The sequence below is a fragment of the Vicia villosa genome, unplaced genomic scaffold, assembly GCF_029867415.1.
Source record: "Vicia villosa cultivar HV-30 ecotype Madison, WI unplaced genomic scaffold, Vvil1.0 ctg.003908F_1_1, whole genome shotgun sequence".
NCBI lineage: Eukaryota > Viridiplantae > Streptophyta > Magnoliopsida > Fabales > Fabaceae > Vicia > Vicia villosa.
The window spans coordinates 17,933-42,409 of NW_026706335.1; the positions used below are offsets into that span (position 1 = coordinate 17,933).

Here is a 24,477-nt window from a genome sequence, read left to right on the forward strand (position 1 = left end):
TGTTCATATAGTACATTTTTTATCATAGCCCTTGCGCCATTGATCCTTTGAATAACAATACCGCCAGTGCCTTTTGCTTGTAACGAGCAATTATTAGTGAGTTTGACCTTGCTCTTCTTCGACTCGTCGAAAACTGCTAAACTCATTTTTCGACCAGTCATATGATTCAAGCAGCCTAAGTCGATGAACCAGATCTTGGAGCCTACATGCTTATTTGCAACTGCAGCCATGAGCATCAAATTATTTGAATCTTGACGTGCAAGGTTCGCTCTTTCGTCCTTGCCTTTTGTCGTTGCCCTGTCTTTCCTATATCAATAATTCTTGGCCAAGTGACCCCACTTTTCACAATTATAGCATTGCACACCTTTTTTTCTTTTCGTCTTTCTGATAGGAGTTTCCTTCTCCTCTTTTTGAGGATTCAGAAGCCCTATCATTGACCTTACAGTTTTGAGGGTTCTACCAAGACTTCTTACTTCGAGTCTTGTCTCCTTTGCCTTTGAATTTGTTGGAACCATCATGCTTCGTTCATGCCTGAGCATGCAGTGCTTGTATCGAATCTTGAATCCTTTTCCTTTCAACAATCCTAATCTCATGCGCCTCCAACAAACCAACCAAATCTTCTAATTTTAGGGTTTCAAGATTGTTGGATTCTTGAATAGCTACGATAATGTGATCAAAGTGAGAGGTCAACGTACGCATTACCTTCTTAACATTAGTTAAGATTTCACCACAACCCTTCATGAGATGGATGAGATTCTGCCCCTTTGACATATAACCTGCAATTTTTTCATCTTCTTCCATCTGCGGGAATTCATATTGTCATCGCAAAGTCTGCAATTTGAAGACTTTGACTTTCTCACCTCCTTCATAGTACCTGACAAGAATATTTCATGCCTCCTTCATTCAGCATGAGAGATCTTATCAAAATTTGTCGAATCTACCACCGATTGAATGCAATATGCAGCTTTACAATCTTTCTTCTTCACCTCCTTGTGTGCAGTTTTCTGCACATCGGTTGCATCCTGAGCAAGCTCAACAACGTCGTTTTCGGCCACTTCTAGGTTTCATGAAAATCGAACAAGGACTTCATCTGCTTGCTCCATCGGTTCCAATTTTTGTCGTTAAGAATTGGACGAGAATTCAAAATACCATTAGTACCATTCATCTTTGCAACGACTCATTAACAACCCACGATCCCGGAAACCCGGTCACAAACATGTGATTCTTGAAAACACGATCAAGAACCTAATCGGAACTCTAGATACCAATTTATTAGTGCGTGAGACACTTTTGTAAGAAGAGAATGAGAGAGAATAAAAAAATAAAAATTGATATTATAAAATAATAAAAACGGAATTACATAGTGTCTATTTATATACAACTAATTAACTAACTGAATAAGAATATGCATTATGACTTATTCACTTTAAAGTTGTTTTTTTGGAATTTTGACATGCTTGATGGAAAGGAAACTATGAGAAAAGGAATCTTGTAAAAAATAGGAGTCGCGTCCAAGTTGAAGTTTACACAGATGTTGATTATTGAAGTTTACACAAATGTTGAGTAGGCGTGAAATACAATTGATAGGAGGTCTATTTTAGGTTACTACACTTTTGTAGGAAAATATTTGGTTGTGTGGAAAAAGGAATAAAAACAAAGTCCAAGTTGAAGCTGACAATGATGCTGATTGGGCCTGAAGTACAAATTATGGGAGGTGTAGTCCAGGTTACTACATTTTTGTAAGAAAATATTTGGTTGTATGGAGAAGGAATAAAAACTAAGGGTAGTAACTAGATGCATTGCAAAGGTTGAATTTTGATCTGTTGCCTAAGGTGTTTGTGAAGCATTCTGGATTGAAAAACTCATGGTGGAGTTGAAGGTCTCAAGGCCAACACCAATTAAAGTCTACTGTGATAACTAGTTATTTGATTATTTCCATAGTTTATAATCAAAATCTATATGACAGAATAAAGAATGTTGAAGTAGACAAACACTTCATAAAAAAATTGATAGTGGTAAGAAAAACAGCCTATGTGAATTGTAATATATAAGTATGAGTATATAAGTCAAATTTTACTTTGCAAAACTTACAGACCAACATGAAATGCCTTGAAATATGCATCTTTAAAACAATACTTATTTGACTATAACCAATGACTAATTTGTTTTCCAATATGTCGCAAAGTCCTCGGCTATTATTCCCGCGGTCGTGCATCTTGTTGCATCTTTGAAAACGTAATCGCTTTTGCGTGCCTGAAAAATGGAAAATAAATACTTGAAATCTGATTTATCTTGATGCCCTAGATAGTATGACCAAAACACACATTTACGATTCTTCGATCACATTGAGGGACTTTCAAATTATCCGCACTTTCAGCTGCTGCAAGAAGGTTACACAATTTCACCCTATTTGTTCTTGCAGAAAGACCCTTACCATTTGACAACTGAGATGAATTATTTTCTGAATCCATTCACATCCATTAGATCTAGGACATAAATCTGATGACTAAGATTCAGCACTCCGTGCCACAGTCACTTGTTCGCAAGCTCTCATTTTTTTGTCGCTGCAAATGAGAATAACAAACCAAAAGCAAAATGAATCAGATCCTGAAAACTATTAAAGACATTCTACAAGAATCTAGTAGGAATATGCAATAAACCTACCACTTAGTTTCCCTCCGGAGATATGATCAGTGGTTTTCCCCGTGAATGGTGCCATCGGAGTTCTTATTTTTAACATCCTTCATGCCAACTCACAATTCTAGAAAAAGAAAAGGCATCTTGCTCATGTGGTCCATAAAATACTCGGCTTCTTCAAGTCTTTTGGATCTACAAAAAGTGGCAACCAATACATTACATGTAAAGTGATCTGAAACATGACCACTGTGGTTCATAACTGCATAAGCATTTAACGCCTCGTTTAGGTTTCCATCTTGCAGTAGTTGTAGATCAATGTTGAGTTTGGCGCAAGTCCCACTTTGTACATTTTACACATTATCTCCTTTGCGTTATTTATCTTCCCCGCCCTAAGAAATCCATTAATAGCAGTTATTTTAACTTCTGCACTCTCATTGACATCTCAAGAAACATGTTTCCATAAGTTAGTCAGAGGCTTCTTCCCTAGCCCTAAATTATCTTCTACAACAGGCTGAAAGAAGCAAAACTCTTTCCATGGTAGCTTCTTACAGTGACATGTACACTTTCCATCCAACAAAGGAACTCCACAACTTTTTGAGCCTTCCTTCCCTTTTCCCAGTTCAGAAGTAGCATCACACTAATACAATTACTTATGATATCTTTGTTCCAAAAGAAGACCTATTTTGGTAACAAAATAGTAACAAACTGCTAGACAATTGCAGATCTGCTTGCTTTCTGGAGAACTATCAAGTTAAATTACAACATGTTTCCCACAAATTAGAATTTCTACTAGTTCATGTAGTTGCCAAAATAAACAGATCAAAATATAATTGGTTACATCGTATATACACCTTTTTGACTGTCTACACTACACGATAATAATGTCAATCATCACTATCACATATGGAAAATATCGAACGATTAATTTTAGGTATTTCCTCTAGTAGTTTTATATTTTTGAATTTACATAAAGAGAGTGCAGGACTCTGCTTATTATTAGAAGCCCCGAGACTCTTTGAAGCTGATAGAAGAAATTTCCCCACTTTGGATCTTCTGTTTTTGCTACATTTCTCAACTTTGGATCTTCTTTTTCTGCTACATTTCTCAACTTTGGGTTTCCTAGTTTTGCTACCTGAATTTTTGGAAACAAATTCAACGTGCAATGGAACATGTGGAGGTGTTTTGGGAGTGAACTGTGATAGTGAATCAACTTGTTTCTTTGAGTAACTTTGTGCTCCTGTGTTTGATTGAACTTCGATCTCACTATGAACAACTCTTGATGTAACATCTGAGTTTGAAGAGCAGCTAAATGTGTCAATGCCATTGAAACCTGAAAAATATTTATTGATTATACCAGAGACTGATATTACTTGTGTTGACATCTTACTCGGAGTTTCTTGCACTGAGCTAGCACATAATTCAACCTGAAACTCGACATTAGTCTCTGGCATCGCACATTGACTCTTACTGGCAACATTAGTCTCTGAGATCGCACATTGACTCTTACTGACAACATTAGTCTCTGGCATCGCACATCGACTCTTACTGACTGTACTGGTAGGTTTGTCTTCAAATCTGCAGGAGTCTCTTTCTGGCTTTCCATGCTCGGAATTCTCATGAGAATTTCCCTTTTCCTTCAAAACATGATCAATAACTTCATTCTCTTCTGATGGATCTGCACGGGGATTAAGTTCTTTCTCTCTCTTTTCTTCACTGTTGCATCTTGTTTTATTTTCACAGTTATATCTCATTAAATCCCGTTGTTTTAAAGAAATAGCTGCGTCACAGGGTAAACACGGAACTCGCAAACATTTTAAAGGCATTACTTCCACATGAAGAAACCACGTTTCTCTCATCGTTGGGAAAACATTCTTTACAGGAAAGGAATCAGGCAGGTAGTAGAAGCATGATTTACGCCTCACCTAGCAGAATACACAGCAATATGATCAACACAAACCCTTGTAGCAGAAATACACAAAAGACACGTACTAAAAAGGAAAGCACATACCATTAATCCATGAACTTGAATCTCTCCGATGTCCGGTAAACAAGTGAAGTGCACTTTCTCAAAATCTCCTGCAAAACAATAGTTGCATCAAGGACTTTTCTTGACAGAACCTGATATACTCATGGCTGAACATTGAACAATAATTTCATCAATCACCGAAGGCCTTCGATGATTAATATCAATGAAGAAATGAATAAATGATTATGAGATAGAAATATATGAATCTATATAAGCAAGTGCAAAAGATTCCTCTTTCTAACCTAACACAAACATGTAGAAACAGAAATACAGATAATCTGAAAAAGAAAAAGAGATGAATCTGAAAATGGGTAACCTAGTTAAAAGCAAGTAATAGAATAAAAGTAATAGTTGTAGTTATTGTTGTTACTTTTGAGTGTTCCGGCCGTAATGTGGAAAGGGGAATTGAAAGCAATGCGAGTGCCGAGATTTGTGTCGGCGAAGATTGCAACTTCGGCCGCCGTTCCTTTCATCGTCCGCCGTTCAGGATGAATGGATGCACGACGCAGCGGAGTGGTTGAAGATGACGCGCCAATAGTGTAGTGTAGTGTTTGGAGGTTGGGGTTAGAGAAGCACTTTTTGTAAAAGACGTTTTGATGAAGCTCTTAGAATTTTGTCTATGGTTAAGGAATTTAAAAAAGTTTGGATAGTACTCTTTAAACGTTACAATATATATTAACTCAATAAAAAAAAAAGAGTAATGCTAAATATTACCAAACTTCGATTTCAAGAAATGCAAGAATGTGTATTTGTCTTAACATTATTGGTGGATTAATAAATTAACTCCTATTTATATGGGATATTATAAACTCATTTTTATAATAATTTGTTTAGATAAAATATAGGAAAAAAATAGGAGAGAGAATGTTCACCTATTTTGCTTACACGTAAGCATTCTTCGCTTTCTTGCCGGTTTATTTCGTAAGTTTAAGAACTTTCCTAAAAAAATATTACAAAATGACACAAGCCATCCTCGAAAACACAAATGGAGATAAGGTGTGTGCAAGGACATTGTCTTCACCGTTTCACATATCCAAAAACTCATTTGACTAAAAGGCACACATGTTTTTCGTTAAATTAGTTCAGTTGATAGTAAAGATGTTAATTTATACGTATTTGTTAACGGAGATTATTTGTTCAGAGTTTCTAAATCGAATTTTTTTTGTAGGAATAGATATGGAGGGAAAAGTTCTCGGATGATACCTGTTCCTGCAGAATACTTTTGATTACCTCTCAGAAGCGAATCCGGTGAGGTCACAAAGGAGTTTGAGGTATCCTCCTCGACGCAGGTCTCGGAGGAGAATATTGAGTGGATTGGGAGAATTGGGTGGCGTGATCGCAGAGAGCGTGCCCCCAAGAAGAATGTTTTGCTTATCCCTCGGGTGGGAGCCTCGTTTATAGTATAGATCTTGATCATTGAGAATGATTACGATTAATGACCATTATAACGTAACCGCTCATTAACCACTTGTAACGTTTGTAACTGTCACACAAAAATTTAGTAATTGTCGTAACGTCCATAACCGACCGTTAAGTGCTTATTCCTAAGTCGGTCATGACAACTCCAGGTTGTCATCTACTTAGTACTGCTCGGGGCATCCGATTTGAACGTCCGGCCTAAAGAATTATGGAATATGTACAATACCTAAGAGTGGGAATCGGGAAAGTACCCTTTGCCCCGCAGATTCTTCGACCCCGGCTGTATTGTTATTTATGTGCATTTAAGCATCGATATATTTGTTCATGTATTAGTTAAGTTGTTAATACACTCCATTTCATGATAGTTCACTTGTTGTATGTTGTTGAACGAAAGGGGTGAATAATCAAATCACGCTAAGAATAATAATAACTCGGGCAAAACACGTTTAGATAATCACATTTTCACATTATTGTAAATTCACCTTTACATTTCCACTTAATGATTTACATTATACACATTAACTTTTAAGATACATGCATGAACTATACGTATACTTAGGAATGTGGTACTATACTCACTCAAGAGGCAAATACCTTAAAGTTCCAAGAGCTTTTTAAATCAATGCCTTAAAAAACTTCTTGACAGAGATTGTTGCTAACAAATGCTTTAACAACTTCACTCCATTCACTAGTCCATCAACTTTACCTTACACCTCTTCACTTCCATGATCCTTACCTAAATGATAATACTTCCAAATATGTGTGAAAAGCAAAGGTTTTTGCCATCATTGGCAATTTGTTGAAAATATATTCATCTAAGTACACATTAAATGTGAAGATGTCGATGCTTTGCTAAAGAACTCTAGCCATGAAAAAGTGGAATATTGTCTACCTGAATGCCAATTTTTGCAATATTTTGCATAGTTCTTGCGTCGTTTCCCATTCTTGTACCATTGGTCGAAAATATTGTCAATGATCTTAAACATTACATGCCTTTACTAGGCTCACCAAAAGTCCGTAAAGAACCCAACTTGGTTATGTGTCAAAATAACCATTGTAAGTGCAACCCTCCTCCTTTGTCCGGGCTGGGGACCGGCTGTGTTTATATCAAATAAGACACAGGCGGAGTTAATTGCAAAAATCACAGAAGTCATCCATCATGTCTTCAAGCATTGTCTCTCTCATTGAAGAGAAACAAACACCGATCACTTAAATTGACTCAAAAGACTTGCCTATTAAGTAGAAGAATCGCATGGACTAATTTAACATTATCACACCCTTTAAGAGCACATGTCCGCGGCAATTTTCACTCTTTCGGCACTGACCTTGAGAATAGTTCTTTTCATTTTGGTAGCTTCACTTACCGACATGTATTAGGTGGTGCACCTTAATCCAGCAATGTTCAATTCACAATAAATACACTCATGGGTACAATTTAAGCACGTGATGAGTCTAACCCAAAAGATTAGTCCATAAGATGAAAGAACATTGTGACTTAAATATCACATAAAATACTTGTATCTATTCAATATAGAAATCCTACAATGGACATGCACATTTTAGAGCATTATAATTGCAAAGCATCAACCCATTATCCTTCTTCTGTCGGTCTTGACACCTCAAAAACTCTACCCTCATAGACCACCCCAATATTTATTTTTGGGTTAGCATAGAGCTTTCATAATCTAATAGGTCCAACATATTGCAACTACACCGTTCTATATGTCCATTTTTGTATTGCTTAATTTTCAATTGCTGGAGAATTTTCAATAGAAGAAAGTGTTTCAAAGTTCCATGCATGTTGCCTGCGAACCGGAAATTTCAATAATCAAAACCAAGTGATGAACCGGAAATTTCATGAATGGAAAGGTAAAAAACCATGAAGTCTCTGATTCTATTAAAATATCAACTTAATCCATATCTCTATGTCAATTCAATCATTAACATTAATGTCAAATGAATAATATAAATAAAATCTGACAGAATCAATAACCTTTTTAAAATATTCATACTCTCAAAAATCTATTTGAGAACATTTTACAAAGTCAATGACCAATTTAACACTTTACTCTAAAACCAAGATTAGCATGCATGCCTTTATCAAAAAGAACTACTACAACCACCGCTTAATATATTTAGAACTATACTTTTAAGTAGCAAAAGTTGTCCAAAAGTGCACTTTCGGATCACACAAAATTAGTCATTCTTTCTCATCTTAACCATAATAATACACAAAAATAAAACAATTTAAAGATAAACTTTTACATGTCTGAATCAACAAATACATTGTTTTTATATCACTTTAAAATATTATTCAATTTTAACACATATACATCTAACAACACTAAATAAAAAAGACATCACATTTGTAATTTATTTACAATTTTATTCTGGCACTTCATCTAATCTAATCTAATCTAATATTAACCTTAATTTTAATCATTATAATAAACACAAACTTATTTTGGCACTTCATCTAATATTAATTTTAATTTTAATCATTATAATAAACACAAACTCATCTCATGAACAAATACTTTTCATGTGATATTTACCAAACCTTATGTAGCACCGACACCTCTGAAAAAAAGGTGTGGCTATGTTCGTGTTGGTGTCTAACACCAACACTAACATTGGTAATTACGTTTATTTTTTTTATAAAATTATTAACGATGTCGATGTGTGAGTGTCGTGTTTGGATGTTCGTGCTTCCTTCTAAATCATTGCATTGCACGTATTCCTCTATTTCAAATGGCATATTATTGAAAGGTAACTCATTATTTATTATATTATAAATTCACATTTCTTTCTTTTTTTTTTTTTTGCTATTCACATTTCTTTCTTAAAGGCTATTGGTTTGTTAATGTTATGCTTAGTTTTATCAAAGAGGTACTTAATGTTCCATATACATCCCTGATGTATGTTCAAGTGATATTGAAATTTATTGTTAAATGTTGGTGCTCAATAACTTAACACAAGTTATAAATTGCACTAATTTAGATTTTCTTTTTTTTAATAAGCACTTAGATTCAGTCATTGAATTTCTACCACATCCAAGTTCATGTTGGAGGTGAGGAAAGTTTTCCTCGTATTCATGAGTTTGTCATTTCAAAGGTGCCAAGCTTTAGTGCTACAAAAACAAATACCAGTTTAACACAAATGATAAAAATGTTTGTACAGCTAAACACAATTTAACACACAACTATAAAAACAAGTGACATTGTATTCTAAATTTCATCCGTACCAAATACCAGTTTCCCATTCCCGACCTTGTTTTTGAAGCAACCCCTCTCACAAACGTTGTTAATATCTCAATTAATCTCTACATTTTATCCCTTTTAAAAAATCAAAATTTAGTGGAACTCGTGAACTTTGGCCAATAGAATGAAATATGCTGGAATGTGTATGTTTAAGAGTGTATTTCTATGTAAATTGCCATTTTATCAAAAAATAGTTCTTTTTTTGTACTTGTAAAGAAAACATGTAAAATAGAGTTATGCTTGTTAATCTCACCGATTCAAACTCCAACTAATTTAAATTTAAAAATTATTTGGTTAATTAGTATAGAACAATTTGAAGTAATTTCTGAGAAATAAATAAAGCATGGTAAAAAACCGATCAACAAAACAAAGCTAATGCCTAAAACTACTGCTCTCCCACCCAAACATTTGGTACATTCTAAATGGTTGTGGTATTGGCCAGGAATTCATGCTTTAATACCTTACGTTGCTGATTAGTGCTCGCTTTATTTGCAGAGTTGATTGAGGGTACCTCTGGAGTACATATAAAAAAAGCTGACCAGGAATGACTATAACAAGGGGCAGAAAGAGAAACATACCGGGAGCATAATCCAATTCAGCAACCTAACAGTTTTTCCTACTTGAGCTACTCCTGCAAACCACAGGAATTGAAGGTGGGAAGCAAAATAAACGAATTGAAAACATGGAACACAAATTAAGTATGCTCAGTCCCTGGCAAACAGAGATTTGCCACAAAAGATATTAAATGTTAAGTACTCATTAACCTCAATATCACTTAATTTTAGAGTAATTATTATTTAGTGGACAAAAAAAAATCCATAACCATTTTGACTACATGACTCCTACCAATCATCATTAACATAGCTAAATTGAACTCCCTAATTACAAACTATTATACCTGAAATCTTGTCAATTTCCCAATGTTGATAAATGAGAGATTTGACACCATGCATGAGTACCATTTTTAAGGTATGGTTTTCCGGACCCGAAAAAGAGTTGCCAATTAATGTTATAGGCAAGTGATTTTCGCTTGTGGCAAGAAAAAAAAAGCCTTAAATCCATCATGCAAATAAAACAAGTATTGGCACATTAATATTTAACAATTGACTGTTCAAAAAGGTTGATATAGACACGTCTAATAATTTTACAATCCACTTCTCAACAGGAATTCCAATTTTATTATATTGTTGGCCAGTAGTTACGTCGGTCAAGTAGTTGCCACCTATTCAGCTGCACTAGTACAATTCAATCAAATTTTTGTTATAGAAACAAGGAGTGTGAGACAAAAAAAAAAAAAAGGAACTGGGGAGCAAGAAAGGGGGTTTGAGATGTGCAATATGGTCATTTTGAGAATCATGCACTAATGTTCCAAAGTTTTTACTCATTAAAAGAATTAGGCATCTTCGTACCAAATTATTCCTTCACTAAATTATATAGACATGGAAAAACAATTATTTACAGCTTCTAAGATGAGAAACTCAACTGCCACAACCATCTACAAGAATGCTCAAGTTTGTTATCCCATCACCAAACAAGTAGGCAACACCGGTCACCAATAGCATTCAGTTCAGCCTTTCTCCAAAAATGGTGATATAACTACCTGAAACACCATAACACTTAAATCAATACCCAGAGGCCAGAACTCATGCACTGGATGGCATGTCTTAGTTTAACTTCTACTATTATCATCAAAACATCAAAAAATTCTTGGCATAAAAGGATCAAGAGCTATCACAAAACAAGGTATGCTAAACTATCCAATAGAAACATGCATTCATTGGTAGTTGGAATCTAGATTAGCTTGCAAAGCATTTGACATCTTTAGATACAGAGCACGTAGAAGAAAAAAACTACAACACTTTAATAAAGTGTCAACAACCACAAGATTTCCACTTAGTGAAGGAAAGCTAATGCAAGTTGTAAATGTAATAGTGCAGACAACATATATCAAGCAGACACCAAATGAACAATACATGTCCTTTCTTTAACAGAGGAAACCAATCTATGCAACTACTCACATGAGGTCCATATCAACTAAAAAAATTAATATAGCATGCTGATGATTAGAAAATAGATACTTAACCCAGTGAACACCAGATAAATTTAAGGGAGTGAAACATACAAGGTAAAAGGTTTACAAGCATTGTGGCAACACGTCCAATTTGAAGTCAACAGTCCAGTGAAATATAAAGTAACAGTCCTCGAATTTCAGTGAGCAACGTGTTTTTTGGGAGTATTATCCTGCAAGGTGGAAAGCAACAATAAGATTACATTCCAATCGAAGAAGAATAACTCTTTCTGACAAATATTCCAGTCAATAAAATAATTATCTCTGATCAATTGCATCCACTGAACATTCACAATTAACTAGGATATGCCCATTTCCAAAACATTCTTTAACACATAAATGATAAAACTGAAGCCGAACATACATGTTTATAGAGTTGAATGCATGGAAATTTTATCATTTGAATCAATGAAAGATCAAGATGTCATATAAGGAAGATTAAATAAACATACATGACCACTGCACAGATTGAGGAAGCACATAATAAAATGATCAACATTTGTTCAATGCATGCCAAGATTAAGCACAAATTTTAAAGACAAGTGCATACCTAAGGGAGAAAAATTCTCCACTCTCCAGTAGTAAGTGCATGCACGTATTAGTTTCAATAACAGCTTAATTCAATGATCTGCGACACCTGCATAATAAGGACATAAATGTTGCAATTACAAAGAGAAGAAAATGGTGACTTTCACATTTTATTCCATCCTAAAAGTTCTGATAAAAAGCTTATCCTACTCAAGTGTCTATCAAATTGATGCTTTTATGGGAATCTCTAATGATAGTAAATGTTACGGAAAACTCAACTTCCTTATCACTTCACACTACTGAACTCCCTCATCCCAATCACCAAAGCAAACCTTATATAGATTTTGTAGGGTTATCAAATAACCAAACGGAGTTGGATTCTCTATTTCAATAGGAAGAGAAAGAAGGAAAATTGATTAAAAGCGGAAAGGAGGTGTAGAGAGATTGGAAGGAGAGGACTTATTTGAAGTTTTTCTCCACAAAATTTAATCGGACCAACTTTCACTTGATCAATTAGACTCATTCTTAATGATTGTCGTTTTGTCTTTTCTTCACATGACCAAACCCTTATCTTTGGGAATTTTAGTTATCTACTCATCAAAATGAGGCTATTAAAACTGCCGTCAAATTACATTGGTTTGTGATATCTCGTCACTTATAATATATCCACTCATCCAGTGCAGCACTCAACTCCTGTACTGGTTTTTAAGGAATACTGTAGATAATTTTACTATTGTTCGTAGTAATTTATAGACGGACCCTTAGTCCATTAGTCAGGCCCATTAGATTAGAATAGTCTATATATAGAGATTAGTGCTTGGACATTTTCATGATCGAAATATATTATTCAGTTTTCACATATTGCCATATCGGATTGTGATCTCATCACTTCTAATATATCCACTCATCCCCCCTATTCGTTTTCAAGGAATGGGGTATTGCCATATTGGATACAATCTGTATCCGATACACTCGTATCGTGTCTGTGCATCAAATAGATTAAATCAATACAATTCAAATATCTTGGAATAGTACCAATATGATTGTAGGACATATTATGCAAAGAAATTGAAGAGTATAATAATCTTACTTTTTGGAACCACAGTTGCAGGGAATCTTTTTCTCCTCCAAGGGAAATTTATAATTGTATGTAATTTCTTCACCGGCATTTATATGCCGCTTTGCATATATAAAAATCTTCTTTTGACCCTCAAAAGATATAACCTTTGTGTAACAGTTGGGCTGCCAAAAGTTCAGTTCAAATTAGGAAGAATGTGAAATCAAGAGTTGAAGTAAAACAAGCATGCACCCAAACACACATGCATTTCAACATATAATATTACTGCACAAGTACCTCACAAGAATGGTTGATAAATCTTGCAATCCCGCCTCTCTTTGTAGCATCAACCTACAAACAGCCAGGAATAGCAAATCTATCACTTCAAATGTTATCACTGGATTTCCCAACATAATAATACTAATTAAAGGACATGAAAAACTAAATTTAACTAATACTCCTTTAGATAAGCTTTTGTAGATTAGGTATTATTCAAACTTATTTAGTGGAAAAATCAACCATATGCAAACATATTCATGTGTGTCTGGAAGGATTGTCGTATAAAATGTGTCTAGAAGAAGTGAAGAACCAAATAATACATGCCATTACAAGCCATGGCATGGAGCTTCAGTTCTCAAGGATGGGTTATAATGTTTTCATGACTAAATAACCTATGATCAGATTAAGAAAGCAACAACTAACAATTAAGCTAACCATCCCACGAGCCAAATTATAACTACAGTGGATTTACCAAACTATTGTATTCAAAACATAGCTGCACAAAAGTGAATCATCTTCTTGGTTAAGTAACAGCTGAGATTTTAATTACAAGCGTTCATATCTACCTTCTAAAGTCTATCCATAGACACCTGGACAGGTATGTGAATTCTCATCAACTTCAAAACAAAATTGCAAGACTCTCAAACACAATCCATTAGGTTTAATTCTTGCAAGACTTTGGTCTTTTAATTTCTCTATGTTTTAATTGCAGAAAAGTATGGTCAACAATACCATTCAATACCAACATAGGGTAAATAAGGATAATAGGATATCAGATACATCTGACAAAATTGACCCAAACTTGTAATAGGAAAGCAACATTAATGAAACTTTCAACATCAAAAATTTTAAAAATACTACAATGCATACTAACCACATGACCATCATCAATTCTGAAAAGGTAACTGCTTCCGATTCCCATCTTCTCATATTGAAGCTCACGTATATCAGATATCTGTGAGCGATAAAATCACATCAGTCAATATATCAAATAAAAAAAATCATTTGTAAAAAAATCAGCCTATGCCACAAGTCAAACCAAGAATTGGATTGCAAATTGGAAGACCTAGTATGCTTAATGATCAATTTTTTATATGTAGAGCAACAAAAATAAGTACACAAATAATTTATTTTTTATATCCTTTTCTATGCATATTGATTTACTTATATTCCAAGTTCCTTAGTTTCTGTGCCCCTTAATTATTATACTCTGAACAAGTTACAGATTTTATAGCCATCAACAATAAACTATTCATTCTTCAATAAAGCAATTATTAGATTAAAAATATTCAAAAGAAAATCTTTCACCAAGAATATAGGCACTCATTTGCAATGAATTACGCAAAAAGTGACACATCTTCCTAGACATAAATATTTGCAGAAAAAATTGGAAAGGTTACAAGAAAAACTGCCTAATTTGATTGATTTTATGTATGTTATGGTATGAGTATTAAAGTCAAAATTTACTTTGAAAATAGACCAGCTTGATATGCCTTAAAATATGCATCTTTAAATCAATATTAATTTGTTTATACCCGAGGACGAATTAATTCTCCAATATATTCGATCACAAAGTCCTCCGCTTCTATTGGCTCTAAGGCAACAAGACCCCAGTCGTGTATCTTGCTCCTTTGAAAACATAATCGCTTTTTTCGTGCCTGAAAGAAGCAAAATATAATAGTTGAAATCTGATTTACACAATGCTCTAGATAAGTGTGACCAAAAAACACACTCATTTTTCAATCACCTTCAATTGAGGCACTTTCAGAAGATCTGCACCCTCAGCGGCAGCAAGAAGGTTACGCAATTTCACCCTATTGGTTCTTGCAGAAAGACCCTTACCATTTGACACCTGGGATGAAGTGTTTTCAGAATTTCTGCACTTGTTTTGTAAACGTGGAAGACGACCCCTGACACGTGCTCTACATGCAGGACTAGCACTTAGTGACCATTTATGCCATTCCCACCCATTAATAGAAGTCCGAGCACATCCATTAGATTTAGGACATAAATCCAATGACTTGGATACGTTAGATTTCTTCTGTGCCTCAGTTACTTGTTTGCCAGTAGCTCTCAGACTAGACCCCCTATTTGAAATTTTCAAAACCTTAGCAGGATGTAAGGATGTAACAACATCTGTTTGATGCTTCCTTTTAGATTTTGACACTTTATTTGTCACTGCAAATGGAAATAACAAGCCAAAAACAATATAAATTTATACTGAAAACTAATAAAGACATTTTAGATCGATCAGGTAAGTTTCAACAAGAAACAAGAAATGAGAACTAATAAAGACATTACAAATAAACATACCACTAAGTTTCTCGCTAGAGATATGACAAGTGGTCTTCTTGTGAATGGTGACATCAGAGTTATTTATTTTAGCTACTTTCATACCAACAATATTATCAGTTGATGTCGATAGCCTCTTTTCATTAATTTTCATAATATCTATAACACCATCTGAATAATGGAAAATGACAGATGTTATTCCTAAAAAAAATTATAATCATAAAACTAATGACAAATTAACAAGGAAAATTATATACTTTGAACTGTATGCGCAAACTTTACTACTTTCTGGCTAGTTTTATTCTTCAAGGATAATCGATCACTGGGTAAGCTATTATCGACATTGAAAGAAGACCTGCTCTTAGAAGATGCTGATGGCCTCTTTTCATTAAACTTCATAATATCTGTAACACCATCTGAATAATGGGAAATGACAGATGTTATTCCTAAAAAAATTATAACTATAAAACTAATGACAACTTAACAAGGAAATTATTTACTTTGAACTGTATGCGCAAACTTCGCTACTTTCTGGCTAGTTTTATTCTTCAAGGATAATTGATCATTGGGTGAGCTATTATCGACATTGAAAGAAGACCTGCTCTTAGAAGATGTATCCTTCTTCCCTTTAATCATCTTGGTCTTTCCACATTTAATAGCAGTTATTTTAACTTCTGCACTCTCATTCACATCTCCAGAAACATGTTTCCATAAGTTAGCCAGAGGCTTCTTCCCTGGCCCTAAATTATCATCTACAACAGGCTGAGAGGAGCAAAACTCTTTCCGTGGTAGCTTCTTACGTTGATATGTATGCTTTCCATCCAACAGAGGAACTCCAGAATTTTTTGAGCCTTTCTTCCCTTTTCCCAGTCCAGAAGTAGCATCATTCAAAAGTTCCTTATTTGCACCAAATGACTTCCTTTTCTAACGAATTATAAAGTTAAGATAAATAAATCAAGATACAAGAATGAGGTGAAATAAAACCAAATAACAAAGACAGACATTCAGAGAAACCAAATGCAGTATTTAACTTCTCATAATATTGAACAAGTTCTTACCTCATGACCACGAGACTGAAAATTCTTCTTTATGGTACGTGATGACATAAGAACTTGTTTAATTGTAGAATCAAGAATCGACAACTTCCAATTCTCTAGGACTTCGTCATGCAGCTTCTGTCTGCACAGTGCAGCTGCAACATACGCTGTAATCTTGGGATGACATTCAACTATTCTTGAAGGTCGAAATTTTGAGCTGTGGTGAGGGTATATCATTTGAGAGTTTTTCTCGAATCCAGGTGGCATGTCACCAACCTCCTCTTCGTCAACCACGTCATTTAAATGTCCACGCAGTTCTTGAAATGCTTTGGAGAAAAGATTAGACAGTCGGTTACCAGGTGAAGACACCCAAAGTGAGTCTCTATTTTTCACAGGATCGACAGACTCGTCATTTAGAATTTCTTTAACAGATGTTTTACTGGTAAGCATCTCTGAGATATGGCAGTTACTATCATCAACCTGCAACTATTAAAGGACTCTTCAACAAATAGTGTCTACTGTATAAATAGATCAAAGAATATGAACACTTGTATTCAAGTTACCTCGCTGAATTTATCTTTTTCTAGGGAAGGAATTACTTGGTTTACTTCCTTTTCAACAACACTTCGAACATAATCAGCTAAAGACACCTTTGCAGAGCAGTGAAGATCGTTCTCCACACGTTCAAGAATACATGTCAAAACTTTAGAATTAGGATAACTGCATGAAACTCTTTGACTTTCGGCTATGTTTCGGCTTTTGAAGTTATTAGTAGATAAAAACAACTCAGGATGACAATCTCTTTCTGTCGCCATCACGCCAGACTGGATATCAGCATCAACATTGCTTATAGAGGAACCTGGCCTGAGAACCAACTGTACAACAACTGTTTGATTATTATAAGTACAATTAAAGCAAAAACCTCAAGTAAGCAAGCCACTCAGAACTCACAGCTTCTGATTTAATCTTTTCAACATAATCTTTAGATTCATTAACAGTTGGTGGAGGCTTAGGTTGAGACCAATATTTCCTCTTCCTCCAGGAAAATAAGTACTCTTTTACCGTGTCAAAAAACACTGCATTCCACATGATTTGCAAGCAATAATCAACAAGTGCTTTACGAACAACAGAATATGACCACCAAAAATTTTCAATGCTTCCAACTGCCTTCACACTCATTGAAGACTGTCTGGAAATTTCATGGCAAGCCTGGTCATCCAAAAAATGGGAAGCTGCAGGCTCACTAGGAGGAATGGAAGTACTATTATTCATCTACACATAAAACATGAACTGTTAAAAGGAAATATTCAATGACTTGGAACAAAGAACAAAATTTCAAGTATTCAAAAACTGCAAAGCATTTTTTTTAACATTACCATTTTACTGTCCAACGCGCAAGTTCGATCAGAAGACTTAAGCTTTTGGTTTTTGCATTTCTTTTTAGTAACAAATTCTGAAATGATATCGCCAATAATCCCATCTAGCACAACTCTTCGGGCAGCTTTCATTACACCCATGTGCAATTGTGAAGAAATGTCTTCAGATATTTCACAATTTAAGTTCATCACATCACCTACTCCGTTGCTTTGGGAATCTGATCCACAGATGGTTCCAGATATATCTCCTTTCAATGCATTTACAGCAGCCAACAACACAAAATTTCCATACTTATTGTCAAAATGGGAGATCTGTAGATAAATATAAATAAATCAAAATAATGATTATTTTTAGAACCCAGTGGCAAACATGGGCAATAACACCATGTTCCAACAAATCGCGCTTTATAGAACACTAGAGTCAAAAATAATGTCCAGTTGAAAAATAAAAGTCACACCACTGTAAGAATAAAGGATAAGATCAGGAGATTATATTTGAGGATATCCATGAAAACCCCGCCGCAACACTAGTGGACACCTCCAAAACCCTTGCAATACAAGAAAGCTTAATCCTGGCTTCATGAATAAACTTAGGGGGAAAAAAATGAGGTGCAAGTGCAATGTATACTTTGGGTAAAGGAAACTGATAATAATAACAAACTTATCATAAAATGCTTTAAGAAAACTTATCAACTAATCATTTCTTTTCCTGCACCATATCTACAGCTTATATATTATTTCACTAAATATATTATAGTATCTTACCACTGTTGAATCTTCAAGATATCCATGGTGGTGCCATGAAATCAATTCTGAAATGGAATGCGGCCCATGTTTCGTACCCTTTTTATCCTCATAAAGCCAACAACATTCTCCTCCCGACTAAAACAAGAAACAAGACACAATCATCAAAATAAGCAATATGAATGTCAAGCTAACTCATATTTAACAAAGCAGAGAACAGATATAGCACTACCATCTGACAAGAAATAATCCTCCTGAAAGACTCTGAGTTTAAATTCAAGTGACTGGAATCCTTAGTGCAGTCATTGACATTTGACTGTGAAACAGACTTTGAATCAGCGTTAACAGCCATAAGAGCGGCAGGCTCAAAAGATCTATCTTGCCTATATATAGTCATATCCTGAGAAGAAGAGGAGCCATTAGTAGACATCATTGTGTCTGCGAAATTCATACCCATGTATGCAAACCCAGTGGAAACATGGTCAGGATACTGTTGGAAATAATCCAATGGTACAGGGTTCATTATTGTGCCATTGATTACAGGATACACCGGAAGCGCGAATGGCAAGAAACCTGAAGTTAGCCCCTCGTATAACTGCTCCTTAATATATGGACCACACATTTGTTCATGTTCATTCACATACATCCATCCACTCACATAAACAGGCTGTTGCACAAAGCCACCGAAACTCTGGTGTGAGTATGGACCATTAACTGTGCTAGTAGAACATGTGGGGACATCTGTATTAACATTCGACGAGCAGCTCATCTCCATTCCAGAAATTGGACCAAATTAAACATCAATAAGCCACGAGAGAGAATATATATCACCAGTACTCCTGCACCAAGAAGCATTCAAGCATGTAGGTTGAATAAACATTATAATAAAACATAAATAACAATGGACTTAGGGTTTCACATGAAAACAAAAAGTGATAGTAGAAAGGAAAATTAGTAGAAAATTCAAAATTAATTCAAGTTCGACGAAAGTGATACACAATTAATTAAAGAGTAGAGTTACTGCATTGATGATAACGTTACAAAATAGTTTTGTTTTTTGCTTCCGTGTTATGGCACTGTTCTGAAATATACATTAATCATCATCATCATCATCATCATGTATATAATAACTAATAGTTAGGTATTAACTACGAAGAAACAATCAAGATATAAATGGAGATGAATGGAATAGAGGAAGAAACCTTTGGATCTCGACGATGAAGCTATGGTTTGATTTGAATGTGATAGGGTTTCGGTGGATCTGGTTCCGTCGGTGTTTAACCTGCGTTTTGTTCGGTCAATCGCAGTTTTCCTCTATTGGAAGGTGTTTGGGAGAAAATTGATTCTTCTTCAAAACTGGATTCTACTCAAAGAACAATTTCGAGCTTTTGCGGTGGATGGGAAGCGATTATGAAATTTAAGAGGGTGTGACGAGTATTTCTTCGTACTCTATCCTTAGCTCCTTGATAACTAATCTTTCTGTAATTTTTCATTTTGTTGCTTATAGCGCTGCGAAATTGTCTTCGGGATTTGGCTTGTGAGTGACGGCTACCATTTTTATTGGTTTCTCGTTGTATATGAATCCTCTCGAATTTTTTAAGACCTTCTACCTAATGTGCTTTAATTCCAGCCTTTAGATTAATCCAACAATGAAAAGTAAAAAATCGTAGTAAATAAATAGAGAGATTCAATCATTAGATTTAATCTAATGGTCAGAAATTGCACAGGAGAGGTGAATAGCAGAGACACAGAGCATGAGAGAATCTGTTTCCTTTCTCTTTGGCCCCATTTAACTTTTTTTTAATTCTAAAATTATAGTTAAATGAAAAAAAAAACTTTAAAACAAAAATTAATAATAAATTATTGTATTATACATAAAAAAAAGAGTTAATAAGTTATCAACAACCTAAAGAAAAATCGTCAAGGACTTGACCAAGATGAGAAAGACATTTCATCAAAAGAATATAGAGAAAAAAAGATAGTTCATAGAGTTTGATCCAAAAGAAGAAAGAAATCACAAGCTCAAATTTACGGGGAAAAAAAAGGTAAAAGAGATTGAACTCACATATGGTGATAAGGTCGTAAAGGTCGTCACTTAGTTTGGGTTTAAAGAGAAAATCCCTCTAGCACATATATTGAGTGGGTATCTAGAATCTATTTCCGATGAGCCAAACTAACATCTTAGGAATTAAACCAAAGGAAGTCTCCCGCCACCTATCCGTCGACCATAAAGATTGACTTGTGGTGCATAAGAAAAGTAAGTTAGCAGACAAGATTCCAATTCATAAAGAAACTCATAAGATGGCTAATACAAGTTTCATTCGAGAAATCATTTACACAACATGATTGGTTGATGTTAAAATGATAAAAATGTAAAGTATAACATCCATCAAAAAGTACAACATTTTTATGGTTGGTTATCATCCTTATTTTGGTTCCTAAAAAATGTATGAACGATTTTAATGGACTCTTTAGTGTGAACGTGCCTTCATTGACTTGAAAAGGTTCCTTTTATCACCTTCAACCTAAATTATCCCAAAAAATGAGCTAAGTTAACTCTTTATTTACAATCAACAAAAAACTGTTGTCAACTCAATTCTTTTAAATGAATGAGAATAAACATAATACCTACTGTACTTTACTATCAAGGTATTGCAAATAATATAGGTTTGATACCTAAAATTGGGGAAAGTAATATTTGCCTTTAATTTATCAGCTCAAAGATTCATAAATTACTTCCATTAATACTAAATAATCACCATGACTGACTTCTCCATTAATAAAATGTTGCAGAAACCAAAGTTGCATTTCATTTTCTTTCTTTATCTCATGAAATTGGCTTTTTAAAGATAAAAATAAATAAAAAATTAGATAAAATGTTTGAGTCATTTAAAATATTATCAAATTTTATTTCAATATGTTTACATAAATGGCAAGGATGAGAAAAATATGTTGGACTTGTGACTTCACACGCAATAGAGGAAATGAATTGTGTGTTTCATAAAAACTTGATTTTCAAAATTTTTTAAAATTAATTTCGAAGTTTAAAAACATCATTTTACGAAAGGTTTTAGAAATAAGCAGCAGAAATTTAAATTGCGGAAATTAGAAGTTAAGGAAAGAGAGAAGACGCCATGAATTATACAGGTTCAGTTAAGTAGACTTAGTCTTTTCCTTAATATTTGATCTTGAGAGTATCTAATAAAATTTAAGAGCTTTTAGTTCAACTCTTAAATCCCTTTATACAAAGAAAATAAAATTTGTGGCTAGCTTCCAATAAAACAGCAAACACAAAGAGAAGCGGCGAGTCTTCCTTCAAAATGATGGGTGGAAGTAGTTAGTCTTCAAGCTTCAAACCAAAATTTTGCACGGGTTGATCCAGAACCTGCGTAAACTTTTAACACCGGGATAAACTCACAAACCTAAGAGATTTTATACGGGGATGATCTTCAACCTACAAGCTTTTTAACACCAGACTGAGCTTGAATCGAAAAGAGGTTTTACATAGGATAGTCACTAACCAAGATGAGATTTCAACCATGTGATAATCTCAAACCGATTGAAGACTTTTGAACGGGCTAATCCTTCTAACCGAACCGATGACTTTATAATTAAATTCCCAAAAGCTAGTTTTTAACGGGTTTAGCTTTGAACCCAAACAAATAATCCATAAATTGATGAAATATTAAACCAAGGTAAAAACAAACTCCCTTGGTGGATTTATAACTATTCCCTTCCAGAAATTCAATTGCCTCACTTGCAAAATCATTTTTTCGAAAGCACTACGGCTAAATTTTAGGGAGAGAAAGTAAAGAAAATATTTTAGAAAGAGAGTAATGAGTGAGAAATGAAATCTCACTCTTACACTTCTGAATGTAAAAATATATGGAAAGGGACCTCTATTTATAGGCTAGAGATTGGCACAAAAAAGGATTATTTTTGTGGTCAAACTTGACGAGTCAATCGATGGCTTAATGCTCCAGTCAATCGGTTCCCTAAAAATATTTGTTTGGTTTGTTTTAAAAGACAAGAAAAGACTCATAGTCGTTATCATTTGTCAAAATGTTGTCCTAAATGTTTAGGGAGCATTTTTGCACTCTCCCAATCAATTGGATGAAGTGTCAATCAATTGGCAGGAACATAAATTACCCCTAACTTTTCTGACAGTTTCCAAGTATTCTGGCATGACTTCAAGACATTTTTAGAAATATTTTCTTGAGAAAAATAGGTTTAAAAGGTTGTTTTTGTGTGTGTGTGTGAGTGTGTGATTATCCGTATAACTTTACGAGAAACCCTTATGCGTTTACAATGTTATTTACTCATACACGGTTAAACATGTTTTCACACACTTTAAGTCTTGTGAGATGCTTCACTCTTGTAGACATTTGCTTGAGCTTCACTTTGAGGTGGAGCTTAAGTTATATTCCATTTAGATGTCATCATTTAAGAATTAACTTTATCAAGTCCTAATGATATGGTTGCATCTTTAAGTGTTTTACACTTGACTTTAGCTGGTATCACCAAGGAGTAGTTGTCATCATTAAAATCTTTTTTATCTTCAATGAAACTTCCTTGATTAATAATCTCCAAAACAATGATCCACATTCTCTTCGTTATTTATGATGGCAATGCATCTCCCGTGGATGTGGTAAAAGATATAACAAATATTTGTTTGGAATAATTAAACTCATTTTCAATTATGTAGATAGTATATTCTGCTTCTCTTGAAAATATTCTTCTTCTCGTTTGTCAAAATCAAAAAGGAGGGTTAAGATGCATTGTGACGATTTTAAATATGCAAACAGGTTGGCAAGTAGATATATTGGAAAGGGGAAGTACATTTTATTTGATTGAATGGAAAAGTACAAAGGAAACGTGTAACTCGGTGAACTGACTTTTATTTTTATAAGCAACAATGTTGCGGTGAGCATGAGTCGCCACCGACTTTTATTTTGTCCAATTTTAGGAAAGGTAAAAAGTACAGAAAAAGACCTTTTAAAAAGAAAACGGGCTCGGGGGGTAAGTTATGAAAAGGGAAGGTGCAAGCACCCTTTTCATCCGTAGTTATCTACGGGCTCTTAATTTGCTTAGCTCATGTTTGTTTGTTTTGAGTTGAAAAAGGGGCGTAAGGACTTTAGCGTAACTGCGTAGCCTTAGTTTTTGAAAGAGTATTGAAAAAATGTTTTTTTTTTAATTGAGCTAGGCAGATTAAGAGCACTACCCTAATTAGTTGGTCTTTTTCTATGCTTTTTAAAGTTCCTAGGACTATCCATACTATATAGAAGTAGGTAGTCCTTGTTTATATTGGACGTGTGGGTCATCGAAGGGTCATCGAGGTCGTTTGAAAGCAACAAGTAGAGGTACCTTTAGCAATTTCGAAGGGACGATCGTCACTTTTTCGTAGGCAACAATCGAGGGTCATCGAGGGACTTAGTGACGATTTTATCTTGAGGGACATTTGCTAACGGGTACCTCTACATTTCTAGGGACACGACCTTTTATTTCCGAAGGCAACGAGAGAGGCGTACCCTAGAGGTGAGTGAGTGTGATGTGTGTCATATTCAATTATTTTATCTTTGAAATTAGAGTTAGCTAGCGATTGATTAAGTTATCTTGCCATACAATCCTAACATACATCTAAGCAGTATATATCAGTTTATAGGTGCGGAAAGTAAAAAGCGGAAAAGTAAATCCTACGCTATTACATGGCTTCGGGATGGGGAGTACATAATCCAAATGGGGGGATTAAAAATT

General features: G+C 34.6%; 2 protein-coding genes across 6 annotated transcripts; both read right to left on the minus strand.

Moving 5' to 3' along the window:
- Window positions 1–3,436: 3,436 nt before the first annotated feature.
- Window positions 3,437–5,312, minus strand: LOC131641653 (uncharacterized). Its single transcript, XM_058911948.1, has 3 exons — window positions 5,034–5,312; window positions 4,646–4,713; window positions 3,437–4,559 (listed from the first exon to the last, which is right to left on the minus strand). The coding sequence occupies exons 1-3, from the start codon at window positions 5,134–5,136 to the stop codon at window positions 3,522–3,524; spliced, it is 1,209 nt and encodes a 402-aa protein (XP_058767931.1). The 5' UTR covers window positions 5,137–5,312; the 3' UTR covers window positions 3,437–3,521.
- Window positions 5,313–6,527: 1,215 nt separating this feature from the next.
- On the minus strand, window positions 6,528–20,295 carry LOC131641654 (histone-lysine N-methyltransferase ATXR7-like). 5 transcript variants are annotated; one of them, XM_058911951.1, is made up of 20 exons: window positions 19,926–20,295; window positions 18,956–19,562; window positions 18,745–18,861; window positions 17,980–18,291; window positions 17,555–17,875; window positions 17,167–17,478; window positions 16,625–17,089; window positions 16,067–16,490; window positions 15,824–15,982; window positions 15,588–15,737; window positions 15,022–15,452; window positions 14,810–14,932; window positions 14,149–14,229; window positions 13,293–13,346; window positions 13,029–13,180; window positions 11,961–12,047; window positions 11,465–11,583; window positions 10,826–10,942; window positions 9,921–9,973; window positions 6,528–7,887 (listed from the first exon to the last, which is right to left on the minus strand). In XM_058911951.1, exons 2-16 carry the CDS (start codon window positions 19,496–19,498, stop codon window positions 12,026–12,028), a joined length of 3,666 nt encoding a protein of 1,221 aa, XP_058767934.1. In that variant the 5' UTR covers window positions 19,499–19,562; window positions 19,926–20,295; the 3' UTR covers window positions 6,528–7,887; window positions 9,921–9,973; window positions 10,826–10,942; window positions 11,465–11,583; window positions 11,961–12,025. The 5 variants fall into 5 exon arrangements, with proteins under 5 accessions (XP_058767934.1, XP_058767933.1, XP_058767932.1 ...); XM_058911950.1 differs by having other exon boundaries at window positions 10,241–10,942; XM_058911952.1 differs by lacking the exon at window positions 6,528–7,887 and adding an exon at window positions 7,902–9,212.
- Window positions 20,296–24,477: the final 4,182 nt, after the last annotated feature.